This window comes from Salvelinus fontinalis, unplaced genomic scaffold, assembly GCF_029448725.1.
Source record: "Salvelinus fontinalis isolate EN_2023a unplaced genomic scaffold, ASM2944872v1 scaffold_0097, whole genome shotgun sequence".
NCBI classification, from domain to species: domain Eukaryota; kingdom Metazoa; phylum Chordata; class Actinopteri; order Salmoniformes; family Salmonidae; genus Salvelinus; species Salvelinus fontinalis.
In genome coordinates, this window is record NW_026600306.1 from 373,300 (window position 1) to 395,627 (window position 22,328).

The following is a 22,328-nucleotide window of genomic DNA, read 5'->3' on the forward strand; positions in this document are numbered from 1 at the left end:
GAACGATTTGTTTTTTCATGAGCATGGCCTTAATTCTATTACAGCATATTAGATGACTGTCATTCATATTCCATTCACCCTGATCAATGTAACAAGCAATAGGTTTCGGCTACTACATGATACTAGAATTTTCCCTATACCCATCATGAGATTGCTACAACCTGCCTATGAATGAAAGTTTACAATGTAGGGTCACACAGGTCGAGATACGTTTCTTAGGTGACAGACAGTGACAAATGAACAGACAGTCGTGAAGACATCACCAACTAATTATCATGGTCCAAACACACCAAGACAGTCGTGAAGAGGGCACGACAACAAGTTTTCCACCTCGGGAGACTGAAAAGATTTGGCATGGGTCCCCAGATCCTCAAAAAGTTCTACAGCTGCACCATCGAGAGCATCCTGACCGGTTGCATCACCGCCTGGTATGGCAACTGCTCGGCATCTGACCGTAATGCACTACAGAGGGTAGTGAACATCACTGGGGCCAAGCTTCCTGCCATCCAGGACAATTATAAAGAAAGACCCAAAAATTGTCAGTCACCCAAGTCATAGACTGTTCTCTCTGCTCCCGCACGTCAAGCGGTACCGGAGCACCAAGTCTAGAACCAAAAGGCTCCTTAACAGCTTCTACCCCCAAGCCATAAGACTGCTGAACAATTAATCAAATGGCCACCTGGACTATTTACATTGACCCTTCATTTGTTTTGTACACTGCTGCTACTTGCTGTTTATTATCTATGAAATGTCACTTCACCCCGACCTACATGTACAAATTACCTCGACTAACCTGTACCCCCGCACATTGACTCGGTACCAGTACCCCCTGTATATAGCCTTGTTATTGTTATTTTATTGTGTTACGTTTTATAATTTTTTACTTTGGTCATTTGCTCATTTTCTTAACTCTTCCTGAACTGTACTGTTAGTTAAGGGCTTGTAAGCAATTCACTGTAAGGTCTACACTTGTTGTATTCGGCGCATTAGACAAATAAAGTTTGATTTTATTTGACAAATTCAGGTATGTTTATCCCGTTTTTTTCTGTTTAAGAAACATTTGTCTCTAGAGAGTTGAAAACAGCAGGTTTGGGACAGGTAGCACCTCCGGTGAACAAGTCAGGATTCCATAGCCGCAGGCAGAACAGTTGAAACTGGAGCAGCAGCATGGCCAGCTGGATTGGGGACAGTAAGGAGTCATCATGCCAGGTAGTCCTGAGGCATGGTTCTAGGGCTCAGGTCCTCCGAGAGAGAGAAAGAAAGAAAGAGAGAAAGAGAGAGCATACTTAAATTCACACAGGACACCGGATAAGACAGGAGAAATACTCCAGATATAACAGACTGACCCCAGCCCCCCGACACATAAACTACTGCAGCATAAATACTGGAGGCTGAGACAGGAGGGGTCAGGAGACACCGTGGCCCCATCCGATGATACCCCCGGACAGGGCCAAACAGGCAGGATATAACCCCACCCACTTTGCCAAAGCACAGCCCCCACACCACGAGAGTGATATCTTCAACCACCAACTTACCATCCTGAGACAAGGCCGAGTATAGCCCACAAAGATCTTCGCCATGGCACATCCCAATGGGGGGTGCCAACCCATGAATACAGCTGCACAGTATTGTCTCTTCTCGATGGCGGTTATGATATCGTTTAGTACCTTGAGCGGGGTTGAGGTGCACCCATGACCAGCTCGGAAACCATATTGCACAGCGGAGAAGGTTCATGCTGAAAGAGCTCTGATAGGTTGGAGGATGTCCTCCGGAAGTTGTCATAATTACTGTTTAAGTCTATGGAAGCCTTGAGAACCATGAGCCTCCTAGGTTTTGTATTGAAGTCAATGTACCCAGAGGAGGACACAAAATAGTATGTTTTATTCGATTATTGTTTTATTCAATTATTTTGGTGATGTGATTATATTTAGTATAGTTTTATAAAAAAATGATAATTTTTTTATGTTTTACCAATTTATTTTCTTCTGAAACTCACTGAAAATCCCATCCCACAATTATGTCATGTTTGCTCGATGTCCTTTGGGTGCAGTGGAGGCTCCTCAGAGGAGGAAGGGGAAGACCATCCTTCTCTGAAGAGCCTTCCAATGACATCCAGCCAACATGACACAATTGTGGGAAGCATTGGAGTCAACATGTGCCAGCATCCCTGTGGAAGGCTTTGGACACTTTGAAGAGTTCATGCCCCGACAAATTGAGGCTCTTCTAAGGGAAAAGGAGGAGGTTCCTAGTCCATATTAGGACGTTTATTTCTCTCCAAATATTTGGTATGATCAGTGTATATATATATAAAGGAAATATTGCATGACCAAAAGCACAATTCTATTTTTGTAAAAATGAGACAAGTGTACGAGCATATGTGTGTTCTCTCATGAACTTTAAGTAGCCTGTATTTGATGTGATATACTCCTTTCGAGACAGGATTGTGTCACGGCATAGATCTGGGGAAGTGTACCAAAACATTTCTGCAGCATTGAAGGTCCCCATCATCTTTAAAGGAAGAAGTTTGAAACCACCAAGACCCTTCCTACCTGCTGGCTGCCCGGCCAAACTGAACAATCGGGGGAGAAGGGCCTTGGTCAGGGAGGTGACCAAGAACCCAATGGTCACTCTGACAGAGCTCCTCTGTGGAGATGGGAGAACCTTCCAGAAGGACAACCATCTCTGCATCACTCCACCAAGCAGGACGTTATGGTAGAGTTGCCAGACGGAAGCCACACCTCAGTAAAAGGCACATGAAAGCCAGCTTGGAGTTTGCCAAAAGGCACCTAAAGGACTATCAGACCATGAGTAACAAAATTCTCTGGTCTGATGAAAGCCAAGGGTCACGTCTGGAGGAAACCTGGCACCATTCCTACGGTGAAGCATGGGGTTGGCAGCATCATGCTGTGGGGATGTTTTTCAGCGGCATGGACTTGGAGACTCGTCAGGATCGAGGGAAAGATGAACGGAGCAAAATACAGAGAGATAATTTTTGAAAACTTGCTCCTGAGCACTCAGGACCTCAGACTGGGGCAAAGGTTAACCTTCCAATAAGACAACGACCCTACGCACAAAGCCAAGACAATGCAGGAGTGGCTTTGGGAGATATCTCTGAATGTCCTTGAGGGGCCCAGCCAGAGCCCGGATTTGAACCCGATTTAACATCTCTGGAGAGACCTGAAAATAGCTTTGTAGTGACACTCCCCATCCAACCTGACAGAGTTTGAAAGGATCTGCAGAGAAGAATGGGAGAAACATAAGGCTCCTGCTGCTGCTGTCCTCAAGGGCAAATTGGCAGATTTTTCACCTAGTTGTCTTTGGGATTCAAACCAGAGATCTTTCGGTTACTGGCCCAACACTAGTAACCGCTGGGCTACCTGCAGCAGGAGCCCCATGTTGACAGGAGAGCCCACCTTTATTTTTCCCTTATTATGAACATTCACATCGGTCAACAGTTAACATATTGTGTGTATTGAACATTCATATTGGACTGTAGCAGCTAGCTATCTGGCTACTGATCAACCTATTGTGTGTATTGAACATTCATATTGAACAGCCTTAGCTGGAGAGTAGCACCACCACCCATCAGCCCAATCTCTTCTTGACGTCAAATCTGCAGTGTATTGTTGGCATAGTTTTTGATGAATAATAATTCAAATTGTGAAAATAGAAGTGTACAATTTATATATATATATTTAATCAACTTTAAGATACTGTTTGCCTCTATGCAGATGTAGAAGCTGAATAGGAAAATACATTATCAATAAATAGTTGATTGTTCTTTTTTCACATCATACTAAGAATACTGAGCCACAACCTGTAAATGTGACCATACTATTCCTTTAAAGCCCCTCTGTCAGATATAAATCATCAGAGTGGGAAACCAACTGACATGGAAACAATGGAGCAAATGGATCACTATCAGAGTGTATTATGACATCATATAGAACTACTCAGACATTCTAAATATCACTTGATTATTAGAGGGGTGTATTATGACATCAGATAGAGCTACTCAGACATTCTAAATATCACTTGACTATCAGAGGAGTGTATTATGACATCATATAGAACTACTCAGACATTCTAAATATCACTTGATTATTAGAGGGGTGTATTATGACATCAGATAGAGCTACTCAGACATTCTAAATATCACTTGACTATCAGAGGAGTGTATTATGACATCAGATAGAACTACTCAGACATTCCAAATCAGGCTTCATCCATATCATGAAGGTGGACATTGACCCAACCATTTCAAAAGTAATGACCGGGATGACGGAAACAGGATATGCATGTACACTTTTATTAATGCAGATAGACAATTTGTTAGTTTGTTTAACATGGTGGGGTCTTTTTGTGTCAGTAAAAATGTATGAGCAAGAAATGGCGGTGGAAACTCATTTATCCACAAATATTTATATAATAACCATCACATCTTATTTAACTTGGAGTCACGTGATGATATGTTGTGTGGTCCTCCCTCTACGACTTGGGAAACCATGCAGTTTATTAGGCTACAGATGAAATAAGTTATGAACTTCACAGGGTGGTGAAACTGCATGTGATGAGCTTGATGCTCCTTTCCAATACATTTTGAGGGTCTTCTTCTGGTGACATGATGATTGATGCTTGGCTGCCATTTGACGAATAAAATAATATCTCTCTCATCCATAATAATCTCATCATGTAGGTAGCCTACCATCACTGTATATGTGAGCTGCAGGCTACAGTGCACGGGTCAAGAGCAAGTTTTTAAAACCATCAGTGGAGTTGAAAATGTGATGGAAACCAATTTAACTTGTATTTTTCATTCGGTACATGGGAATTTAACAGCAAACGTTATTCTTCTTGTGCACTACGTCATAATGCAAAGCCTTTTATCCACAATAAGTCTGTTTGATGCAAACATTTCTGGTGGGAAAATGTGTATATTGTTTTATGCAGATTTGAGAATATTCACATGGAAATCTGGCGCAAATTGCATGGAAACTTAGCAACGAAGGTGGATATTGATCCAACACCTGCCACGTATTCAAACCAGCCCACTGGGCACAGACGGCAGTTCAACATCTAGTTTCTATTTACATTTCTTTGAGTCGTCAACTAAAGTGGATTCAACATGAAATCAACACAAAATGTCACCTGTCATTGGATTTAGGTTGCCAGTTCGGTGAAAAATTAAAAAATACCTGATGTTCATGGCTTTTTACAAACCCAATCAGTTTTCCATATTAATCAAACATCATCACATGGATTTGTTTTGTTTAAATGACATGGAAACAAAGTTTATTCAACCAGTGGGAGGCTTGTAAATGACCCCAGGAAAGTAAAACAAAGAAGTCTTCATTGAGACAATGATAAACAGCAATCCGTGGGAGAGTTGTGGTGGATATTATAAAATAAGGATCTGCTGGAGTCCAAGTCAAACCAAGATTCTTTATTTCTGAGCTCAGAGAGAATAACAGTTACACAGCACAGTGTATACAGTCTGAATTCCTGAAGCATTGGGTGATGAGCACATATCTTTATAGTTTCCTGTTCCTGGGCGGGACTTTATTCATACAAGGACACAGGTGCAGCTGGTTTGCAACACAGGATGATACTCCCAGGAACAGGAGATTATAATAGGACAGTTTCACAAGGTTAGTCTGTGGTGGTTAATTTCTGTATTACCAAATGAGGAGAGGCAAAGTTCACACACCAATCAGAGTTATACTTAAAAACTTCACACACCAATCAGAGTTATACTTAAACTACATCTTTAATAATAAGATCTTTGCAATGACTTTCAACAATTCACTATGTCTAATGAACCGTTGAGAGTGGCAACACAATGGCTACTGAGATCTTTTATAGCAAAGATCCACCCCCTAGTCGACATAACAAACCACAGATATTAGGAACAGTTCACAAAGTGAGACTTTATAATGAGAAAGGAGTATCCCGTAGCCAGATAGCATTCGCTATAAATTATCGTTCAGTTTGGTCCCTAAAACGAGGTTCTAATCTCGTTCCTGGTACTTCATAGCACAAAAACACCAACTCATCCAATGGCATAACTCAATTGTCAACTCTAGATACTCCCATCGCAAGTAAAACCCCTTCTTGACCCCACTCCTGGACAAGCTCACTGAGGGGAGTGAGCCTCTAGGTCATACACTATCCCAGGATAAGTGCAACATCAGAGAGGACATACAATGGTTCCAGACACTGCCATACACCTCCCCCCAATGCCAAAGGAGGGAGTGACTTGCGCACAGACATTGTGGAAACCAGTAATTGGTTCCCCATTAAACACACCATCCCTTCACATAGTTTAACAGATACATTCACATATGAAGACAATGTTCCCTCCTGTCCTCTTCCCTTCCTGATATTCTGCATAGCACCAGGGACATGTGAAAGACAAGCCTGACCTCTCCCCCCTCTGGGCCCCAGGTGACTGAGCCCCAGCTGAGGGAAGAAGTGCAACTGCCAACACCAGAGTCCGAAGGGATACATTCTAATAACAAGTATATCACATCAGCATATTATGCAGATAAGACATCTTAATTATCTATGTTACCCAACTAATTCCGATTCATCCGCCACAAGTCACATACTCAGATATGTGGACACATACAATTAACATTTTGTATTACAGAGTCTGTGAACATTTTCATTTCATTAAATCATCAGTGGGCCAACATTGCAAATGTAAACAACGGAACAAATGCATCACATCCAAATAACACTTGATTATCTGTAGTGCTGGAGGAATGACACCCAGATAAACACACACAGTGTCAGAGTTTAAAAAAGGACCATTTAAAACAGAAGGAATCTGACCTACTCTATATTCATACTCCATATTCAATTCATGTTTTCTAATAAAAACATGCAAATATATGTTTTAACAATTCAAGTTCATATAGTAAAAACAGGTAATCATTATAAGTCAACAATATAAGACAGCAAGTCCCCTGTGTGTATTCTCTCATGCCATTTCAGCTCCCCCGGCTGGTTGAAACTCTTTCCACACTGGGAGCAGTGGTAAGGCTTCTCCCCTGTGTGTATTCTCTCATGGTTTTTCAGCTCCCCTGACCAGTTGAAACACTTTCCACATTGGGAGCAGTGTTAAGGCTTCTCCCCAGTGTGTATTCTCTCATGTTTTTTCAGGTTCCCTAAATCGTTAAAACTCTTTCCACACTGGGAGCAGTGGTAAGGCTTCTCCCCTGTGTGTATTCTCTCATGCCGTTTCAGATCCGCAGGCCAGTTGAAACTCTTTCCACACTGGGAGCAGTGGTAAGGCTTCTCCCCTGTGTGTATTCTCTCATGGTTTTTCAGCTCCCCTGACCAGTCGAAACACTTTCCGCACTGGGGGCAGTGGTAAGGCTTCTCCCCTGTGTGTATTCTCTCATGTTTTTTCAGGTTCCCTAAACGGTTAAAACTCTTTCCGCACTGGGACAGTGGTAAGGCTTCTCCCCTCTGTGTATTCTCTCATGGTTTTTCAGATCCCCTGACCAGTTGAAATACCTTTCCACACTGCAAGCAGTAGTAAGATTTCTCCCCTGTGTGTATTCTCTGATGTCGGTACAGGTCCCTTAACTGGTTAAAACACTTTCCACAGTGGGAACACTGGTGTCTTCTTGTTGGTTTGGACGTCCCTGGCTCTGGTTCCTCTGAGTCTGATCTTTCTCCTGCCAAAGACAGTGTGTTTTAAAAAAAAGAGATCTGAATGAAACCTCCACATGATAAATAGGCCTTGCTACGAAGGTAAATCCTAATCAGATCGCTCAATAAGCTAAGGCCAGTTTTGACAATCTAAAGTTAACAATCTTGGTGTGATTTTCAAATAAATGTTGTAGAGTTTCCTGGTAATTACTGATAATGTTTACATTACTTTTTTATTCATTCTGTTTTACAAGTCAGAACACAAAAAACTAAACCGTTCTTGGACACTCAAGACACAGACGTCGCTTAATTCCAATCGAGCAGGTGGTTCTAAATATATTATTTTCATAGCTGTATGATACAGAATGCGAGCTACAGTCGTGGCCAAAAGTTTTGAGAATGACACAAATATTAATTTCCACAAAGTTTGCTGCTTCAGTGTCTTCAGATATTTTTGTCAGATGTTACTATGAAATACTCTAGTATAATTACAAGCATTTCATAAGTGTCAAAGGCTTTTATTGGCAATGACATGAAGTTGATGCAAAGAGTCAATATTTGCAGTGTTGACCCTTCTTTTTCAAGACCTCTGCAATCCACCCTGGTGACAATTAATGTTTTGTTCCCCGAGCCACTTATCACGTTTGCCTTATGGCAAGGTGCTCCTTCATGCTGGAAAAGGAATTGTTCGTCACCGAACTGTTCCTGGATGGTTGGGAGAAGTTGCTCTCGGAGGATGTGTTGGTAGCATTCCTTATTCATGGCTGTGTTCTTAGGCAACATTGTGAGTGAGCCCACACCCTTGGCTGAAAGGCAACCCCACACATGAATGGTCTAAGGATGCTTTACCGTTGGCATGACACAAGACTGATGGAAGCGCTCACCTTGTCTTCTCCGGACAAGCTTTTTCCAGATGCCCCAAACAATCGAAAATGGGATTCATCAGAGAAAATGACTTTACCCCAGTCCTCAGCAGTCCAATCCCTGTACCTTTTGCAGAATATCAGTCTGTGTGCAGATGCACTCACACCTGCCTGCTGCTATTCTTGAGCAAGCTCTGTACTGGTGGTGCCCCGATCCCGCAGCTGAATCAACTTTAGGAGACGGTCCTGGCGCTTGCTGGACTTTCTTGGGTGCCCTGAAGCCTTCTTCACAACAATTGAACCGCTCTCCTTGAAGTTATCGATGATCCGATAAAGGGTTGATTTAGGTGCAATCTTACTGGCAGCAATATCCTTGCCTGTGAAGCCTTTTTTGTGCAAAGCAATGATGACGGCACGTGTTTCCTTGCAGGTAACCATGGTTGACAGGAAGAACAATGATTCCAAGCATCACCCTCCTTTTGAAGCTTCCAGTTTTGGGGGGGGGGGGATTCAGTTCATTTGCATGGCAAAGAGGGACTTTGCAATTAATTACAATTCATCTGATCACTCTTCATAACATTCTGGAGTATATGCAAATTGCCATCATACAAACTGAGGCAGCAGACTGAAAATTCACATTTGTGTCATTCTCAAAACTTTTGGCCACAACTGTACACACTTCCTTAAACATAAAATAAGTAAATAAATAATTTTAAGTGGAAGTCCAAAACTTGTTTTTACGTCGAAGACACAAAGCACATCAGTAAAATCTCCCCGTTGTCGAAAGGGTTCGACGCCTGCTGTTTAAATGGCCCAATTTCTTATTTAGACGTTCACAGATTTTCAACATTTTGACTATCGCTGATGTCATATTTTGGGTAAAGTAAAAAATAAAGTGAAATATTTGGGAAGATGTTCCTAAAACTGAGAGTAACTACAATAAACAAAAATATTAACGCAACATGTAAAGTGTTGGATGTTTCATGAGCTGAAAAAAAAGATGGCAGAATTTTTTACATCCCTGTTAGTTAACATTTATTCTTTGCCAAGATAATCCATCCACCTGACAGGTGTGGCATATCAAGCTGATTAAACAGCATGATCATTACACAGGTGCACCTTGTGCTGGGGAGAATAAAAGGCCACTAAAATGTGCAGTTCTGTCACACAACACAATGCCACAGGTGTCTCAAGTTTTGAGGGAGCGTGCAATTGGCATGCTGACTGCAGGAATATCCACTGGAGCTGTTACCAGATAATTGAATGTTAAAATCTCTACCAGAAGCCGCCTCCAACGTCATTTTAGAGAATTTGGCAGTACATCCAACTCGCTTCACAACCACAGACCACATATAACAACGCCAGCCCAGGACTTCCACATTGTCTGAGACCAGCCACCAGAGTTGTATTTCCTCTTTGTAATGAAGCCCTTTTGTGGGGAAAAACGAATTCTGATTGGCTGGGCCTGGCTCCGCAATGGGTGGGCGTATGCCCTCCAGGGCCCACCAATGGCTGTGCCCCTGCCCAGTTATGTAAAGTCCATAGACCAGGGCCTCGTTTATTTATTTACAATCACTGACTCATATAAACTGTAAATCGTTGTTTATATTTTGGTTCAGTATACACACACACAGTGCATCTGTTAAAAACTTCTCTAGGATAGGGGGCTGGCATTTTAAACCAAATTAAACTGCCAGCTACTCATCCCCAGAAGATAAGATATGCATATTATTAGTATTATTGGATAGAAAACACTCCGAAGTTTCTAAAACTGTTTGAATGATGTCTGTGAGTATAACAGAACTCATATGGCAGGCGAAAACCTGAGAAAAATCCAACCAGGAAGTGGGAAATCTGAGGTTTGTAGCTTTCAACTCATTGCCTATCGAATGTACAGTGTCTATGGGGTCATATTGCACTTCCTAAGGCTTCCACTAGATGTCAACAGTCTTAGAACATTGTTTGAGGCTTCTACTGTGAAGGAGAGGGGAATGAGAGCTGTTTCAACCAGAGGTCTGCCAGAGTGGCATGAGCTGGTCATGCGCCTACACGTGAGAGCGACCTGCGTTCCATTGCAATTCTAAAGACAAAGGAATTCGCTGGTTGGAACATTATTGAAGATATATGTTAACTGTCTAGCCCCGGGGTGCCGCTAGCGGCACCCCCCCCCCCCCCACCCCCACTGAAAAGGCAGAGCCGCGAAATTCCCCCCAAAAATATTTTTTAAATATTTAACTTTCACACATTAAAGTCCAATACAGCTAATGAAAGACACAGATCTTGTGAATCCAGCCAACATGTCCGATTTTTAAAATGTTTTACAGGGAAGACACAATATGTAAAGATGTAAATCTATTAGCTAAACACATTAGCATAATCCACCATTTTTTCTTTGTCCACCAACACCAGTAGCTATCACCAATTCGGCTAAACTAAGATATTGATAGCCACCAACCAAGAAAAAACCTCCTCAGATGACAGTCTGATAACATATTTATGGTATAGGATAGGTTTTGTTAGAAAAATGTGCATATTTCAGGTAGATGTCATAGTTTACAATTGCACCCACCGTCACAAATGGACTAGAATAATTACAATGAGCAACGTGTTTACCTAACTACTAATCATCAAACATTTCGTAAAAATACACAGCATACACTAATCGAAAGACACCGATCCTGTGAATACAGACAATATTTCAGATTTTCTAAGTGTCTTACAGCGAAAACACAATAAATCGTTATATTAGCATAGCACATGTGCGAACATTACCCCAGCATTGATTCTAGCCAAAGAGAGCGATAACGTAAACATCGCCAAAATATATTAATTTTTTCACTAACCTTCTCAGAATTCTTCAGATGACACTCCTGTAACATCACATTACAACATACATATACAGTTTGTTCGAAAATGTGCATATTTAGCCACCAAAATCATGGTTAGACAATGAGAAAAGTAGCCCAGCTGGTCAGAAAATGTTCGTGCGCCATATTAGACAGTGATCTAGTCGTATACATAAATACTCATAAACGTGACTGAAAAATATAGGGTGGACAGCGATTGATAGACAATTTAATTCTTAATACAATCGCGGAATTACATTTTTTAAATTATCCTTACTTTTCAATACAGTTTGCGCCAAGCGAAGCTAAGTCAAAAAAAATGGCGTCCTAAGACACTAACATTTTTCGACAGAAACACGATTTATCATAATAAATTGTTTGTACTTTGAGCTGTTCTTCCATCAGAATCTTGGTCAAAGAATCCTTTCTTGGGTCTAATCGTCTTTTGGTCGAAAGCTGTCCTCTTGCCATGCAGAAATGCACATTGCGTTCGGCATGAACTGGAACGGTGCCCAGAGATTCACAGTGGCTCAGAAATAAATGTCCCAAAATCGCACCAAACGGATATAAATTGCTATAAAACGCTTTAAATTAACTACCTTATGATGTTTTTAACTCCTATAATGAGTACAAATATGACCGGAGAAATATAACTGGCTACACTAATGCTTGGAAAAACAGTAGTTCGGTATCCTCCGCGCGCATGACGCACCAAGAAAAGAGTTCCTACCTACAGGGTTTTTTCATTTATAGTGGCTGTGATTGGGCAATCGATACCATTCAAATCGTCATCACGTAAAGGCATCCAGGGGAAGACGTAAGCAGTGTTCGTATACTCATAGGAATAACAGTGGCCTTAAAACTGACTCCAGAACAGGGGCCAAAATGTGTGAAATCTGACTCCATGTCAGGGAAATTGCTGTAGAATGAGTTCTGTTCCACTTAGAGACAAAATTTCAACGCCTATAGAAACTAAAGACTGTTTTCTATCCAATAATAATAATAATATGCATATTGTACGATCAAGAATTTTGTAGGAAGCCGTTTCAAAAATTACACGATTTCCATAAATAGTGACAACAGCACCCCCTATCCTTAACAGGTTAAAAACAGCCTAAAGATTGATTCTATACATCGTTTGACATGTTTCTACGAACTGTAACATACATTTTTGAACTTTTCATCGGAACTTTCGCATGGACTTGCCCGCGCCTCGTGAGTTTGGATTTGTTTACCAAACGCGCTAACAAAAGGAGGTATTTGGACATAAATGTTGGACTTTATCGAACAAAACAAACATTTATTGTTGAACTGGGATACCTGGGAGTGCATTCTGATGAAGATCATCAAAGGTAAGTGAATATTTAAAACGCTATTTCTGACTCAACAACATTGGGGGTATCTGCATGGCTTGTGTCTGAGCGCCGTACTCTGATTATTGCATGGTTTGCTTTTTCCGTAAAGCTTTTTTGAATTCTGACACAGCGGTTGCATTAAGGAGAAGTATATCTGTAATTCTGTGCATAATACTTGTATCTTGTATCAACTTTTACATGTTTATTATGAGTATTTCTGTAAATTGATGTGCCTCTGAAAATTTGCCGGATGTTTTCGATGCACAACATTACTGACCATAAAGCGCCAATGTAAACTGAGATTTTTGGATATAAATATGAACTTTATCAAACAAAACATACATGTATTGTGTAAAATGAAGTCCTATAAGTGCCATTTTATGAAGATCATCAAAGGTTAGTGATAAATTTAATTTAATCTATATTTCTGCTTTTTGTGACTTCTTTCTTTGGCTGGAAAATCGCTGTGTGTGTTTTTGTGACTAGGCTCTGACCTAACATAATTATATGGTGTGCTTTCGCTGTAAAGCTTTTTTTGAAATCGGACACGATGGGTAGATTAACAAGAAGTTAAGCTTTAATTTGGTGTATTGCACTTGTGAATGCATCAAAGTTACATATTTCTAAAAAATATTTTTGAATTTAGCGCTCTGCCTTTTCAGCGGAATGTTTTTCGAGGGGTTCCACTAGCCATAAGAAGTTTTAAGACTCCATAATGTTTCATCATTAGATGCTACAGTCCTCCTTCAAGACTCCATAATGTTTCATCATTAGATGCTACAGTCCTCCTTTAAGACTCCATAATGTTTCATCATTAGATGCTACAGTCCTCCTTTAAGACTCCATAATGTTTCATCATTAGATGCTACAGTCCTCCTTTAACCTGTTTGGGCTGCAGGGGGAGTATTGAGTAGCCAGATAAAAGATGCCAATTTCAAACGGCCTCGTACTCAATTCTTGCTCGTACAATATGCATATTATTATTACTATTGGATAGAAAACAATCTCTAGTTTCTAAAACCGTTTGAATTATATCTGAGTCAAACAGAACTCATTTGGCACAAACTTCCTGACCAGGAAGTGGAAAGTCTGAAATCGAGGCTCTGTTCTTCTTCCTGCCTATAAATGGGCATGATACGTAAGAGTATTCGCCTGGATGTCAAGAGGCTGTGAGAGAAGAAATTTAGTGTTTACCTTGGTCTGAAGTGGAATACAAGCTCTTTGTATGACGTGTCCCTCATTTTCGGTACTCTGAAGAGCGCGAGGTGGACAGTGGGATTGCCTTCTGTTTAGCTGCCGTTATAGGCGACTACTATCTCCGGCTTTGATTTTATTTGATACATGTGACCATATCCTCGTAAAGTATGTTTTTTCAATATAGTTTAATCAGATTATTGAAATTTTTCCGGGAGTTTTGCAGTGTTCCGTTCTCTGACTTTGTTGACGATGGAGAGATCCGTGCCACTTGGCTAGTGTGCTCGCTAAATCTAGAGGGAAAGTTGCCGTTCTAAATCCAAACAACGATTGTTCTGGACCAAGGATACCTTGTCCAACATTCTGATGGAAGATCAGCAAAAGTAAGAAACATTTTATGATGCTATTTCATATATCTGTCGTAGATGTGAACTAGTCGTCGGCGCCCAAGTGTTTCTGGCTATTGTGGTAAGCTAATATAACGCTATATTCTGTTTCGCTGTAAAACACAATCCATATAGAGTTTGTTCGAAAATGTGCATATTTAGCGGCACAAATCGTGGTTATACAATGTGATTAGTGGACGAAACTTCAAGCAATCTGTCCGGCGCCCTCTTGGAGAGGCACCTAATCTAATCGAAAACTATTCATAAACTTGACAAAAAAATACAGATTGGACAGCAAATGAAAGATAAATTAGTTCTTAATGCAATCGCTGTGTTATATTTTTAAAATTAACGTTACTGCGCAATACAGCGTGCGCTAAAGCGAGACCGCACTGAAATTCATGGCGCAATTATTATTTGACATTTGCCAACATAAATAAGAATTAACAGCATAAATACTACTTATTATTTTCTGAGCTTCCATCAGAATCTTGGGCAAGGTGTCCTTTCTCCAGAACAATCGTCTTTTGGTTGAAATATGTCCTCTTCTCCTGTCGAAATAGCAGCTAACGATAGCCACCCACTGGAGAGGTGTCCAACTCGTGAAAGCGCATGACAAAGAAATCCCAGAAAATCGCAATAAACTGATATAAACTGCTATAAGTCGGTTTAAATTAACTACCTTATGATGTCTTTAACAACTATAACGAATAAAAACATGACCGGAGATACAGAACTGCTAAAACGAAAGCTTTGCAGCAGGCCATAGTGATGTCCCTGATGCGCCAGGCGCACCGTTGAAAAGAACGGTACTTCCGTTCCACGGTCTTATATAGGGCCCCAGATTGCGCAATCGACTCCATTCAAATTCTCCCCGCTTACTGACATCTAGAGGAAGGCGTATGCAGTGCATGTAGCCCGATGGCTTACATGAGGACTTATAAACTGACCTCAGAACAGGGACCTCGATTTCTGAAATCTCACTCCCTGACAGGAAATGTGCTGCAGAATGAGTTCTGTTTCACTCAGAGAAATAATTCAAACGGTTTTAGAAACTAGAGAGTGTTTTCTATCCAATAGTAATAATAATATGCATATTGTACGAGCAAGAATTGAGTACGAGGCAGTTTAATTTGGGAACGAATTTTTACAAAGTCGAAATGGCGCCCCCCTAGGCTCAAGATTAAGCTGGTGTATAACATTTGTGTCTTTCATGTATGTTTATTATGAGAATTTCTGTTTTGTTGAGTTTCAAGCTCTGAAATTTCACCGGATGTTGTTTGAGACAGTGTTTTACTGAACAAAACGCACTAACAAAACAGGTTTTTGGATATGAAGAGGGACTTGATCGAACAAAACAAACATTTATTGGGTAACTGGGAGTTTTGTGAGTGTAATCATATGAAGATCATCAAAGGTAAGTGATTAATTTTATCGCTATTTCTGACTTATGTTACTCGTCTACATGGCCAGTTACTGTTTGTTATGATTTGTCTGCTGGGCGCTGTTCTCAGATAATCGCATGGTTTGCTTTCGCTGTAAAGTCTTTTTTGAAATGTGACACCGTGGTTGGATGAACAAGAACTTAATCTTTAAACCGATGTATAACACTTGTATGTTTCATTAATTTTTATAATGAGTATTTGAATTTGGCGCTCTGTAATTTCACTGGATGTTGGCCAGGTGGGACGATAGCGTCCCACACCCCCTAGAGAGGTTTTAAAGCATCATTAAGAAATAATGAATTGAAGTTGGAACATTTGTGACGTTTGTAGACTAGAGATTAAGAATGTTGGGCAATTAACTGAGAAGTCGCTGGTTCGAATCCGCACGCCCCCCAAGGTAGAAAAAAGCTGCCGTTCTACCCTTGAGCAAGGCAGTTAACCCCCAACAACTGCTCTCTGGGCGCCGATAACGTGGACGTCGATTAAGGCAGCCCCCTGATTCAGAGGGGTTGGGTTCAATGCGGAAGACACATTTAGGGTGAATGGATTCAGTTGTGACTGACTAGATATCCCCTTTCCTTTCCCATCCCAGTCCTCCTTTAAGACTCCATAATGTTTCATCATTAGATGCTACAGTCCTCCTTTAAGACTCCATAATGTTTCATCATTAGATGCTACAGTCCTCCTTTAAGAGAGATCTTTGATGAAAACCTGCTCCAGAGCAGAACCTGCTGCTTGAACAGAGTTCTGAGTATAGGGTCTGAATACTTAAGTAAATGTAATATTTCAGTTTTGTATATTTTGGTAAATTAGCAAAATTATCAAACAAAAATGTTTGGTATTGTGTTTTTAGAAAAAGGCTGTAATGTAACAAAATGTGGAAAAAGTCAAGGGGTCTGAATACTTTCAGGAGGCACTGTCCTCTCCGATAGCAACGGCCAATAGCAGACCACTTCCTGTATCAGGGACATAGTCGCTCCCGTCTTCCATGTGTGAAAGGTAACCTGGTGAATATCATAGAATCAGGGTTCTGTTAGGTAACCTGGTGAATATCATAGAATCAGGGTTCTGTTAGGTAACCTGGTGAATATCATAGAATCAGGGTTCTGTTAGGTAACCTGGTGAATATCATAGAATCAGGGTTCTGTTAGGTAACCTGGTGAATGTCATAGAATCAGGGTTCTGTTAGGTAACCTGGTGAATATCATAGAATCAGGGTTCTGTTAGGTAACCTGGTGAATATCATAGAATCAGGGTTCTGTTAGGTAACCTGGTGAATATCATAGAATCAGGGTTCTGTTAGGTAACCTGGTGAATATCATAGAATCAGGGTTCCGTAAGGGAACCTTCAGTTCTATTTCAGTGACTCGTTAGTCTCTCACTTTGGGGATATAGTCAACTACCACAGAGCTCATACCCTCTCTGATGCCAAGTCTAGACAGGATCATCCCTCAGAGGTCCCCACTCTACTCACCGTATGTGTAGTGATGTCCAGTCAGTAGAACCTCATGAGGGTACATCACCACAACATGCTGCATTACAGATCTCTTGAACAGAGATGCCTTTGAACAATGCCTATGTTGTAGCCATACCTCTGGTGGATTGAGCCATCAAGCCCTCCGGAGGTGTCACGTCCTTGCTACTATAGAACCTCATGAAGGTATGGGGGTGTAACTCATTATACGGATGTAATGGCTAATGTAAAGCAGTTTTAAACAATATAAATCTAATTTCTATTCTTTCCAGCGGCTCCAACAGCAGAAATGGTCTCAAGCAAAACATAAAAATCCCAGGATGGGACTAGCTGTTTGGGTACTGGGCGTAGGTGACCCTTCATAAAACAACAGATCAGGGGGTGTTGCACTGTATAGTTGTTGCAGCCTAAATGGCAGCCAAATATACATTTATAGTTGAAAAGGTTTTCCTTCGTCAGAAGGCAGAGTAGCTCTGAAACAGAGCAACAAAGGGGCTGATTTGTTTCTGATCTCACCATCTGTTAAATACACTGTGCTATAGTAATTATTGTGCTATAGTGAGTGTGTGGCTCTAGAATTCTGAATATAGTTTATTCTCAAGGAGAGCGGTCACGTGTGTTGAGAAGCAGAGGATCACTGGTTTGAGCCTGGTATGGGGACAGGGACAGTGGAGGAATTTCAACTGTTAGCATCAGTTACACATTTTATTAATAAAGTTAGTCATTTCCAACTGAAACCATCTTCTGTAAGGTCTATATGTTGGAGTTCAGGCTTTATTTGACCTGTTAAAGTATGAAATTAAATGAACTTTGTCCATTACAGAGACGGAGGTCAAGACAAAAAAAGGAGCTTGTTTTAAAATATATATTGGCCTGTTTAACAAGTTGTGTAGATCAGATATTAATGAAGCAATACAGACCACATTTAAGTGTCTGGAGTTTAGTTTGTGTGTTCTAGAGTCTTGTAAAGAAAGGGGGGGTTGACTGGGACAGACAATGTAACATCTATGTTTTTAGGAAAAGGTTTTGTAAAACATGCACCTTACATCAGATCATCTTGAAACTTTCTCTCCAAAGCTAACTTTCATCAAGGTTTTATATGGTCTATTGGTTTCTCTCTTTTCATTGGCAGAATCCTTTTCAGTGTTATATTCATAACATCCATATCCACCAGTCTATATTCCTGTCAACTAACAGAACTCTATTTTATTTGTTCAAACTAAACTACAGCACTTACTTTGATGAGTCAAATCTGATCCTTTCTTCTCTTCTCCTCCTCTCACAGTTCCACTCAGCCCTGTTGTTTTCCTGCAGTCCACCAGCAGCACAGACAACCTATTCATACCCAGCAGTAAGGTGCTACCGGGAGAGGCACAAAACGGGGACTCCGGGAGGTAGGAAGGGCTGGCGTTGTCCTGGTAACCATAAAGAGGGGACACAGACACATATCATTATGGATGCTTATGTCACCGCTGTCATGAAGTGCTTTACAGAAACCCAGCCCAGACCCAGATAGAGCAAGCTGTATGCTACACCAGACCAAGCTGTACCATCTGGTGTTCTGATCTGGAGAGACTCTTCTCTGACTCGTCAGCATCAGGATGTTGTTGAGGCTCCCCAGAGGATCCACAATAGTCATGTCTCTCTCCTGTGTGAATGAGAACATCAAACAGATGGTAAACTTACGACCGTCTATTATAATCATAGGGTCTTACAAGAGGCATTAATCTCTCTAAACAGGGCCTAAAATGCAAATGTTAAAGGGTCATTCAACTAAATGGGTGCCTTTTGCATCCCTTTGATATTTTAAGTATAAATTATGCTCCAACATTGCATTTTAAAAGCCTGTTATACTAGATGAGATGCACTTTAATGTAGACCACATGGATAATTTAATAAATCTAATTTAAAAGTCCCCAAAATATATGTACCAATGGCAGATTAAAACTAACAAAGGCAGATGGCCCCTTTAACAATTCCTACCGTACTGAACAACATATTCAAGTGTAGAACTTCAGTATAATGCCCCTTTAAAACCCCACATTATTTCAACAACGGCATAGTTTGTGCCCCTGTTAAAGACAGTACTCACTGGTGTTAATCTGATATTCTATCTCCTCCTCTTTCACTCCCAAGACGTCTTCCTCCTTCACCTCTACTGAGATAGCATCCTCTTCCTCTCTGAAAGGTTCTTCCTCGGTTTCCTCTATAACATCCTCTTCTTCTTTCACGACAATGTTCAGCCTCAGAGCTTCTTTCTGCATACAGCAGACCTCTTCTTTAACAGGGGATGAGTAGTTTAGTGAGCTCATAGTCTGGGATGTTAGAATTAGCGACTAGCCTAACGCTAGGCTCAGTATCAATGTTTAACAACTTTGCAAATTAAACAACCAAATTAGCTTAAAGTTAACCAGTAGAAACGTCAAAAGAATTGTGTTTAAAACACTGAGATTAGCTAATGTACATTAACATGGTCTAAAGCGTCAATCTTTCAGTTTTATGTTGGCTAGCAAGCTACCGAGGTGGTTGAAAGAGTAGCCGCGTTGTTGTTCCTAAAGAAGGGTCCAGTCCACTAGATTACACGTCACGCAAGAAGAGTCAGCTGAAAGACGCATATCGCCATCTGCTGGCTGGAGTGGGTAACGCAGTTTGGAAACAAGTTTGGAAACACTTTACGTCATAATAATTTAACAATAAGCTGATATATTTTCTCTTCCATCTTACAAATAATACTTTCCTGTACACAGAAGTATAAGCTTAATATGAACATGTATATTGATTCAATTTAATTGACAGTTTGTAAAATACATACAATAAAGGCGCTCCAGCTGGTGACGCCTCCACATACAATTTAAGAAAATCATGAAGGATAACACAATAATGCTTAACAGATGTTTACATGGTGGTTCTTTTCAAAAGGGGAAGGGGAAATACAACAAGGTTAGGCGGCGATTGTAATGACAACAGACAATGACAGACACAATTGTTGTTTGTTTCACAACATCCGATAATTAATACAATTTCCTTTCCTAATTAACAACTATGGTACGTCTTCCTTGTCTCACATACCCTTAATATATAAACAATCAAACCCTAATATATATATATATACACACAAGACAATCACAACATAATAAACAACATTCCCTTAATATATAAACAATCAATCCCTAATATATATATATATATATATAAACACAAGACAATCACAATATAATAAACAGCATACCCTTAATATATAAACAATCAAACCCTAATATATATATGTATATACAAGACAATCACAATATAATAAACAACTATGGTACATCTTCATTGTCTCACATACCCCCAATACATTTTGATTTGGCAAAATTACACAACTCAAATTCTTACACTATTAACTACTATCTTACACTACTTCTAACAAATTTGGCAAATACGGCTATTGGATCTTCCCAGACTCTTATCATCAGACGGACCCCAGCCATCAATCTGCAAGGCTTTGATCTTCCCAGACTCTTATCATCAGACGGACCCCAGCCATCAATCTGCAAGGCTTTGATCTTCCCAGACTCTTATCATCAGACGGACCCCAGCCATCAATCTGCAAGGCTTTGATCTTCCCAGACTCTTATCATCGGATGGACCCCAGCCATCAATCTGCAAGGCTTTGATCTTCCCAGACTCTTATCATCAGACGGACCCCAGCCATCAATCTGCAAGGCTTTGATCTTCCCAGACTCTTATCATCGGATGGACCCCAGCCATCAATCTGCAAGGCTTTGATCTTCCCAGACTCTTATCATCAGACGGACCCCAGCCATCAATCTGCAAGGCTTTGATCTTCCCAGACTCTTATCATCAGATGGACCCCAGCCATCAATCTGCAAGGCTTTGCCCTTTTGATCTGTGGAACCTTGCAAGTTGATTTGTAACAATAAATGCATAAAGTATTTGCTTGTTAGTTTGGATGAAAATGTAATTGAAACCAGAGTGAAAATTATCTTGAAGTTATACATTAGAATTTATTTCCTGTTGGAGTTTACATTATAGGACCACTACTTATTCATCAGTTATTCAGCACACTACTATGATACACAGCCCTATTATTCCCTATGATATCCTATGATACCCATCCCTATGATACACATCCCTATTATTCCCTATGATATCCTTACGATCCCCTATGATACACATCCCTATGATACCCTGTGATACTATGATACACATCCCTATTATTCCCTATGATTCCCTATGATACCCATCCCTATGATATCCTATGATACCCATCCCTATGATATCCTATGATACTATGATACACAGCCCTATGATATCCTATGATACCCATCCCTATGATATCCTATGATGCTATGATACACAGCCCTATGATACTATGATACCCTATGATATCCTATGATACTATGACACACATCCCTATTGGCTAGTTGAGGCGGCGCCAGACATTATAGCACCAGTACTTAATTATCCCCAACATCATTCTGAGATAACAGTTTATTTACATAAAAATACACGCAGTAAGGAAAACACTGTAAAGTCAATACCTAACACGAATTTCCCGAGTCTCTGCAGCCTCCCACCACGTATAGGGCTTCCACCTCTCCTATGTCCTACTGTTCAGCAGCCTAAAATCTGTCCTGTTTCCTACTGTTCAGTAGCCTACATCCTTATCTACTGTGTGTTTATTCTCATGTGTTCTCATGTTACCTAACTGATTAAAACGATTTCCACACTGGGAGGAGTGGTAAGGCTTCTCCCCTGTGTGTGTATTCTCTCATGTGTTTTCAAGTTCAAAAACTGGGTAAAACTCTTTCCACACTGGGAGCAGTGGTACAGCTTTTCTCCTGTGTGTATTCTCTCATGCCGATTCAGGTCCCCTAACTGGGTAAAACCCTTTCCACACTGGGAGCAGTGGTAAGGCTTCTCTCCTGTGTGTATTCTCTCATGCCGTTTCAGGACCCCTAACTGGGTAAAATCCTTTCCACACTGGGAGCAGTGGTACAGCTTTTCTCCTGTGTGTACTCTCTCATGTTGTTTCAGGTCCCCTAACTGGTTACAACCCTTACCACACTGGGAGCAGTGGTAAGGCTTGTCTCCTGTGTGTGA

General features: G+C 40.7%; 1 protein-coding gene across 1 annotated transcript; it reads right to left on the minus strand.

Moving 5' to 3' along the window:
* Window positions 1-5,428: 5,428 nt before the first annotated feature.
* LOC129843084 (zinc finger protein 852-like) lies at window positions 5,429-19,769 on the minus strand. The gene is made up of 4 exons (XM_055911841.1): window positions 19,315-19,769; window positions 18,773-18,870; window positions 18,460-18,637; window positions 5,429-7,685 (listed from the first exon to the last, which is right to left on the minus strand). Exons 1-4 carry the CDS (start codon window positions 19,532-19,534, stop codon window positions 7,486-7,488), a joined length of 696 nt encoding a protein of 231 aa, XP_055767816.1. The 5' UTR covers window positions 19,535-19,769; the 3' UTR covers window positions 5,429-7,485.
* Between the last annotated feature and the right edge of the window lie 2,559 nt (window positions 19,770-22,328).